This window comes from Galendromus occidentalis, unplaced genomic scaffold (assembly GCF_000255335.2).
Source record: "Galendromus occidentalis unplaced genomic scaffold, Mocc_1.1 scf7180000076716, whole genome shotgun sequence".
Taxonomy (NCBI): domain Eukaryota; kingdom Metazoa; phylum Arthropoda; class Arachnida; order Mesostigmata; family Phytoseiidae; genus Galendromus; species Galendromus occidentalis.
This window is the reverse complement of record NW_003804705.1, coordinates 11,024-19,507: the sequence shown is the minus strand read 5'-3', so window position 1 is coordinate 19,507 and position 8,484 is coordinate 11,024. Positions and strand designations below refer to the sequence as shown.

At 50.2% G+C, this 8,484-nt stretch overlaps 1 protein-coding gene across 1 annotated transcript; it reads right to left on the bottom strand.

The window, feature by feature from the left end:
* Positions 1-4,420: 4,420 nt before the first annotated feature.
* Positions 4,421-5,904, bottom strand: LOC100900104 (uncharacterized protein C15orf41 homolog). The gene is made up of 5 exons (XM_003740044.1): positions 5,497-5,904; positions 5,238-5,379; positions 4,994-5,140; positions 4,770-4,904; positions 4,421-4,662 (listed from the first exon to the last, which is right to left on the bottom strand). The coding sequence occupies exons 1-5, from the start codon at positions 5,680-5,682 to the stop codon at positions 4,421-4,423; spliced, it is 852 nt and encodes a 283-aa protein (XP_003740092.1). The 5' UTR covers positions 5,683-5,904.
* Positions 5,905-8,484: the final 2,580 nt, after the last annotated feature.

The window sequence follows — 8,484 nt, the reverse complement described above, 5'->3', positions numbered from 1 at the left end:
CAACAACGGCCAACACGAGGACGGCAAGAGAACATCTATCAAAGACCTCACCTCAAAGTTTGACGAAGCCAACGTCGGGCCTGTACCCCAGGTGATCAACCTCGTTGGCGGACCTTTCTCGAACGGAAGCAAACTATCCGCGAGTAGTCTAAGCAAAGACGGTGAGTGATTCCGTTGATATTTGATACCGCACGGGGCAACGAAGTCCAACATTGTGCTAAATCATAAACCCTTCTCGTATGAATCAATATCTCCCTCTACTGAACGGACGAAATTCCCGTAATAACTTTTCCGTTTCCTACTCAATGTAGACGTAGATGCCAAGACAAACGAAGGCCCATCTGCACGAAGCGAGATCTCGCAGAAGTTGGAGGCGGAAATCTTGGAGCTGCGTGCTGAAGTCAAGAGGCTACGTGAACACAGTGTGTCCGAGGAGGAGTTCAACAATCTAGTGCAGAGGTTCCCAAACTTTTTCTTCCGCGGAACCCTTCGCGAAACCCCTACTGTTCCGTGGAACCCGTCCTCATTTTTCAAAAAATTCAAAGTCCTGTCAATTGCTCTTTCCTTTCAGCTATAAGAGGAGAAAACACGCGTTTGTTCCGGAGCAGACCCGAATGTTTATTGCTTAAGTCAATTCTTGCGTAAATTAGGAATGCTCATCTAATGGGAACGTGCCGTGTGCAACGACCTTCGCAGTGTGCATTCGATGCCGATCGATGCGCCAATTAGAACGATCCCCTTCGTATTCAGGAAGACATTTGGAATCAGGAAGAGAATTTGCCCACAGGGCTACGACACCTAGGGCCCGTATATGACCGTACATATGGAAGCAGAACCTCGTCGCGGAACCCCGATTTGCGCAAAGAGCAGCTGGGTTCCGCGGAACCCAGTTTGGGAACCTCTGATCTAGTGTCACAGGTGACCTCATAGATTTCGAACACACGGGAGCGAAGCTATCATTCCTATTCACCAAGCGAAATCTCATGCTAAATGATCCTGATTCCATCGGGAGATTCCAGATGTTGTCTGACTCTACTTTTTTTCTCACCTTCGAACAGATGAAGACACTGCAGGAGACGATGGAGTCGAACAGGGCGCACTATTCGAAGATGGTGCGCGATCTCATGGCCGAGGTGGACGAGGAGAAGAAGCAGAGGATGACTCTACAAGTGGAAATCAATCGGCTTAAGAAAATTACTGTAACTGTCTAATTCATAATGAGCAAACAAACATAACCAAGCAAACAAACAGACATAGACAATAAGGACTGAGCGTATGATGAGTGATGTTGGATCGAACGACCGAGCTCGGGCTCTGAAGCGCGCAGCGGCGACCGAAGTGCCGCTGCTTGCCGCGAAAAATGGGCTCACGAGAAAAAAGAGTTGATATCCACTTTTGTCCTCTCTTCCGCTCTTACACAACCGTGCCTCTTATTGTCCTATTCGACAGCATCCCTGATCCGAGTAGAATGAAAATCCCTGCGGGCCTTTGACTTTCTTCCCGAAAGTTATCCGCACTCTGCGGTGAATTGATTTTATCATCAAATCCCTGGAAGCCTCCTGAGAATTCTCAATAGTCCCCGCTTCTCTCATTCGATGATCCTTGGTTCGAACATGAGTTTCTTGTCTCAACCGGACGGACTGTTGGTAGGGGTGCCTCTCATCCCCTTTCTGTCCATTCTTGCTTTGGTCTCCTACGCTCGGGAGGCTGAGTCCTCTATAGACGAAGTTCAGTCGTTCGCTTCAGTTCTCTAGATTGATGTTTCATGCCGAGACAGCTCAGTATCGTTTGCGTTTTCTGTTCCAGACCGATTTGCTCTAGACGTCGCATCTCCTATGTCTTGCCGCTGCTTTAGTCCCCGTACTGACTGCCCGCGTCTTCCTACGTGTACCCCAGTGCTATGTAGAGATCTCTTTACAACCCCCCACCCCACCCGCAACCTTCGAAACCCGCCAAGCCAATCATCTGACATGAACATCTTCTAACTTGCCAACTGTGACGAGATCCGCCTTACGACAGCCGTGGTCGATATTCGTCGAACTTAAAATGCCTCTCCAACGTCGATTTCTCGACGCCTAAGCCTGCCACCAGGAGGCTGCTAGAGCTGTCCGAAGTCTCGTTGTGACAGGTCATCGTTGAGAGATGCGCTTGGCAACGATCGACCTGGAGACGAGTGGAGAAAGAACCTCGAACCTGACGGAAGTCGAACGTTAAGCATCGAGAAAGATAGGAGAAAGCGTAAACAGAGATTCGTAGATGGAATGGACATCGAGCATTAGGCGAGCGACCCATGTCATTGGAGTCCATAGAATGTTACAGCTGATGATCATGTATGTACGTAACAATTGAGTACGTCGCGTTCGATGTCGTTCATTATTTTAGAGACGATGTAAGGCCGGCAGCCGCGCTCAGAGCACAGAGTAGATTCTAGCAGAGGACGAACGGGACATACCTTACTTGAGTTTCATTAGGCCTCGTCATTGCCGTCATCGTCGCCGACAGATATGCCTCGAATGTGTCCACACGAGAAGATTCGCGGAGAATATTCTCATCATGGCGAATCGAGGCTTCGGGAAACTACGAGCAACTCGAATTCCCTCAGAGACCTCAATTCGGCCAAGACATCAGCGGCGATGACGGAACGATTGACAGTTACAAGATACAGCCATCCGCTGGAATCGATCCTTCGACACCGAGAGTTGTTGCGAAGATTTTCGAGCTCGTTGGAACACGCGCAACAAGCGAGTTCTCTCGATCAGGCGTAATTAGGTAAGGAGGAAGAAGAAGACGCGTGGGAAGACTTCGGACAAGTCGACTGACTACCTACATAAGAATACGTTGTATCGAGGATGATGATGGAGCTCAATCGCATCTCACTGACCTGCGTACCTCAATTACGGGAACCATAACTTGGAACGCGCCGAGAGGTCTGTGCATCGCTTCCCTCAGTCGGTCCTCCGCTCGACGGGTGAAGCTCCGCCAACTGCGGGAAACCGAACAAGCAAAACTACGACCGATTGCTCGGCGTAAAACCGGCTCTCCCACTTTTAATGAGGGAGCATTATGTTCAGAGGGAGATTTTACAGTCCGTATCTCACGACGTTTGTCATTTGTAATTCTGGCTCGGAACGGACGAATCCAGCGGAAGACTTCGCGAAATTGTAAATGTGCTTAGACCGAGAAATGGGCGACGTCCTTCATAATGCAGGCATGATTTTAGTAAGGAGAAAGACAGACGAACATAAGAGAAAAAGCGTCCTTGGAGAGTAGTCCGTACGACGAGAGAGACATCTGTAGACAAACTTTCTGTCGAGCTCACATCAATATCTGTTGTATACATATACGGATTTCAGACGGATATTCTCGTAGATTGGTGGAAGACGATGGGAATACAGCGTCGATGATGATGACTCCAGGATCCTCCTTGACGAAGGAGATCGTTGAGACGATTGAGGCGTATGACTGAGATGGAATTGTGTAAGAACGAATCGACTGCGAAACTATGATGCGCGTCGAGGAAAACACAATAAGAAAGAAGTCCTCCGCCACAGAGGATGATCGAAGGAACCTCATGAGTGCGAATGGATCCAACTGACATTGGTATGAATAAAAATTGCTGTATTTTATTTGCACCGTACGAACGTCTCTTGATGTGCATTCCCTCTCTCCGTGCGAACGCTCAGTTCCGACTGATTAGCTCTGATATGATGTACGGAAAAATACTTCCAAACTTCACATTGCGGTCTTTCATGACACATGACCAATGTAGGGATAGACTTCCCGTCGGGCTGAGACTCGCACCTCAGCGTAAGCTCCGGCTCGAAACACCTGTCGGAATATGAGACGTATTCTTCTCCTAGAGAAGAGGTGTCCTTGTGCATCAGATGAGACGAGCCACGTTACTTTTGCCTTGGCGTTCGATGCCATTCATCTCCATCAGACGAAAAACCTCTGCTGTTTGATGGGCTTCATGGTCCAAGTCGGACACATTTATCCAGGCAAGAGTACCTCCTCGTTTCTCGCGAGAGAGCGCGACTCATCTCGTCAAATTCCTCGATCACTGTGCGTTTGAAGGAATGCATCATCTGCCTCTGTGTAGGGAAGAAATGTGACCGGAAAGCGATGGGGAAACGGTCCTGATACGGGAGCTCAGCTGCCTCGGATTCCGAGCTTTCCAATCCCCCGAACACGAGGGCTCCCGGCGAATCATCATCATAGATTTGCGCATCCATCGATTTTGTCAACGGCGGCTTATTTCGGAGAGATAGGCCGGCGGGACCCATGCCTCGGGCCTCGGTTTCAGGGGGACGCTAACTCTTCCGATCATTGAAAAATCTACGTTTTTTCCGAGTGAATCGCCTCCGGGTGCCGCCTTGAGGATGCGTCCTTGCCTGTCAATGCACGATGCGAAGCCTTCCATTCAGACCAAATCGATCATAGAGCGGATATCTTCAGGAGGAGAATCTGCCAGGTACACGATTGAATTCCCGATTTGATTTTCTGGACAATGTTGGAGCTCATCAACGAAGCCACTCCAGTAGATGACGAGCCCGGGACCGAAACGATTCACGTATGAATGATATTGCTCCCTGGTGCACTCCGCATGTGTTTTCGGGTCTCCGAAAGCCGACTTCGACTCGATCCACATTATGATGTTTTCACCTGTTGATGGATGTGTGGGCATCGTTTTAGAGTGTGGAGCGATTCCGCTCTCAGTCTTCGGAACCGTAACAAGCTTGAATGCTGGCACGAATGTCATCGGAACTCACCATTGATCACGGCTGGAACTGAGAGCTTGACGTCGACGGTTTTATCGAATCCTTGGTCGCGAAGGTCATTCTCGTCCAGGAAGGCAATATTCTTCTCTCTCAAGAAATCCTTCAGTCGAATTTCGTTCTCCTGACCTGGATGGGGAGATGAGCATAGATGGTGACGAATGTCCGACGAGAAATCCGAGCAAGGAAGCAATGTGGACTCCCTCAACTTCACTCACCTGATATTTCTTTCTTGGCATCATTATACGGTCCATAGAAGGGATCGTTGATGGTACAGTAGAAAACTTCGAACGCCAAAACTTTGTCCCTTATAAGCGACGAATCTTTGAGTAGATTTGTAATCCGTTTTTTCCCCTGGGGGTCTCCTGGAACAGAAAGCGGCCGTCAAGTACTCGTCGCGAGCGGAAGGTCCGAAGGGAGCGACTCGTCCCTTCCTGAGGCAGCAGGAAAGAGTAAGCTCACCTATTTCCGTCAGATAGTTCTCCAGTATCAGACGACAGAGGAGCGAGGGAGAAAACTTCATCTGATCCGCCATTTCGAGAAGGAATCCCGGCCGCGGAGATTTACTCCTTTCCTTGAAATGTCCGTAGTACATCGCTCTGCTCTGGAAGACAATGACAATTAGGTCGAGGGACGACTTGTGGGACTCCAAATTTTTTGATTTCAAGTCGTTCGATTCACTTAGTCGAGAGTCCGGAGATTCTCCGCAGGTTTTACTCACCGTCACCGAAGAAAACCGATGGTGGTTCTTTCTAACCCATCGAACGAAGCAGCCACTCACAATCGACCGTAGTACATGACCGGGGACGTGCGCGAACTCTTTCAACAGCACGTCTAGACTTTTCCGAACAGGTAACTGGCTGTGTCGAGCCGCAATAGCTTCATACTCGGCCAGCAACATCTTCATCACCAGGACCCGAGATCAGCTGGAGATAACTCCGGGACTCCTCACTATTACAACGCGACGAGCACGCCAGGCTACCAAGTACGCCTTCCTGCAGCTGTCGTCTCGATTGGGAAAACCCTGGAATGACTTCTTTCACACTCTAAAAGCCGGCTCGCTGTCATAAGAATTTCATTCCTTGATTCCGAGTCTTGAACAACTGCCTGGTGTCATCGCGCGCCTTCAGAACAACAATAGAGAGCTGCTCGTGTGCCGAACCGAAAGCATAGAAGCCTCGCGATAGAAGCCTCCTCGCAGCTCCGTCTCTCGCCTGTGGCCGAGCGAGTGAGCGGAGTCTGGCTGAAAGGCGCGGAAGACATTCTTCTGAGGCTTTGAACCCCGCCATGAAAAAAACGGGGTGTTCCTCACCGAGAATAACGGGTGTTGCAGGCTCGGAGAGGAATTCCGAGCCTTGGGCTTCGGGTACTGGTCGGTGTGGTGGAGATATCGAGGGCGCGTACTTTATGCGACAGTAAGATGAAGTAGAAATGAGCGGAGAGATTTTTTAACGGCGACCGGCGGCCGTTATCTGTATATCTTAAGATCTATCTGCCGCAACTTGCGATCGGAAGAGATCCGACTTGAAAAAATAATGCGTTTGACGGTTTGACTTCTTGCAAACGACGAATTCACCGAATGCCCATAATCATCCCAATGATGATCCCTCATGATGATTCTCATATCTACCTTCGAGTCGAGAAAGTCGGTATATCCTGATGACAAGGATCGTGAACGTCCCGCGGGAACGGAAAGTGCGTAGGATGGACCTGTACCGAGCATAGGCCTCGCACTCCCCGCACAGTGCCCGGATGACCCATCCTGCTTCAAGCAGCGCCTCGCGCGCGCGATTCTACTCTGAACCTGAACTGACAGGGCTACGATTCCGAGACGCTCAATTCCTCGATTCCGCTCCATGCTCTGTGTATGGAAGTTCCCTGATTTCTGAATTCGAGCTCAATCCGTGGCCCAATGCTCTGTGTATGGAAGTTCCCTGATTTTTGAATTTGAGCTCAATCCGCGGCCCCATGCTCTGTGTATGGAAGTTCCCTGATTTCAGAATTTGAGCTCCAGCGACGGTTAGGTCCCAGTAAGCCGAAACCTTCACGCCGAAACCCAGAAAGCCGAAACCCATCACGCCGAAAGTCAAGAAAGCCGAAACCCAGTACGCCGAAAATCAAAAGAGCCGAAACCCAGTACGCCGAAACCCAGTACGCCGAAAATTAAAAGCGTCGATATCCAGGACACCGGAAGTCGTCGATCGAATCGATATTCGCCTCGTCGACTCGATTTCTCGCCCGGGCGAATAGCTGTCAGTCGGCTCGAGAATCTCGGGCTCGTTGCGCGTGCTCGCATGACCTCGAGGCTTGGCCAGATCACAGCCGAGAGTGAACTGAGGCTGGCCTAGGTTGAGAACAGAATTATTGGAACCTCTCGAGTTCGTCCTGAGTCTAGGGAGCATCCGGAGCCGACAACGAATTAGAGTCCGACCGCTCACACGCCCCCCGTGGACGCACCCAGTGTTGACTCATTCGAATATTGGCTCTTGCTCTACGCTGAAGAGTTGTGGAAAGGTAGCTGATCCCCTTTCCGTTACTGGACGATTTCCATGCAGAAACCCAACTTGCCGACAGAGAAGCTCACGATCGGGTAGTTGCGAGAGCGGTGATTTCATCTTAGTCTGGCCTGCGAGTTCTGCTGATTCTGGCCCATTCGCAGCATGTCTCGACGAAATCGAGCGGGGAATCGGCGATATCCGACGAGAATTCCATTGAGCGATCGGTCGAGTACCTTTGATTCTCAACCATTTCCCATCGTACTACCAAATCGGTTCGGAATGGTGGGGTCGGCGCCATCCGCAGGATCCGCAACGGGAGACACATCGTTTCGCTACGCCGCTGAGTTTACAGGGCATTCCGCTCAGTCAGTGGAGTCCTCTCAATCGGACCGACCGCTTTTTCGGACCAAAACATGTTTCCCAGCTGAGTTCGGTCCGACTAATAATTGGACCCTTGCGCGTATCCGGGCCGGGCAGAGTCGGTCTCGCCGCGGTCTCAATTAGCGGGCTGTACTGTGTTACAGAATCCAGAGGTGACTCTAGAATAATTATTACGGGACTCACTGTCGGTGGAAAGTACCCCGTGAGAACCCTAAGTAGCTCGATCGAATAATTGCCTTTGGGGGAAGTCCTCTTCCGTATCATTATAGGATTTTCGAAGTCGATTCGCTGCTGCACATGATGGAATTTGGGATCGTATGCTCGAAATTAACAATCTATTTATATTTGAGATCGTGTTTCAAATTGACAGTGTTTGCACTTCGAGAACAAATATCATGTATTCACACGCTTATCATCTCTATCGCCGTACGACTCCCTCTTTGGTTTCATCATGCCCTTCATAGCAGCAGACTCGTCCTTACCGAGCTTCTCTAAATCGCCTCAGAGTCTGGAGAGCAAACCTCCCTTGGAATTGCTCGCATGGAGTGTCGGCGCCTTCAGCTTGCCTGACAGATCGAGCGAGCCTGCATTGTTGATTTTCATGTTAAGATCGGGTAAGTCCAACTTGCCACCAGCTAGACTCCCTTGCGCGTTCAATTTCGGTAAATCCAGCGCCGCCGACTGCTTGCCAAGAGCACCTAGATCCAAGCCAAGGGATGGTGAGGCCGACTTGGTTTCGACTGTGCCTATTTTCGGTGCATTGAAATCAAAGGATGCCGTTCTGTGGTCGCTCCTGCCCAGGGAAGGTAGGTCCAGATTGAGAGAAGATT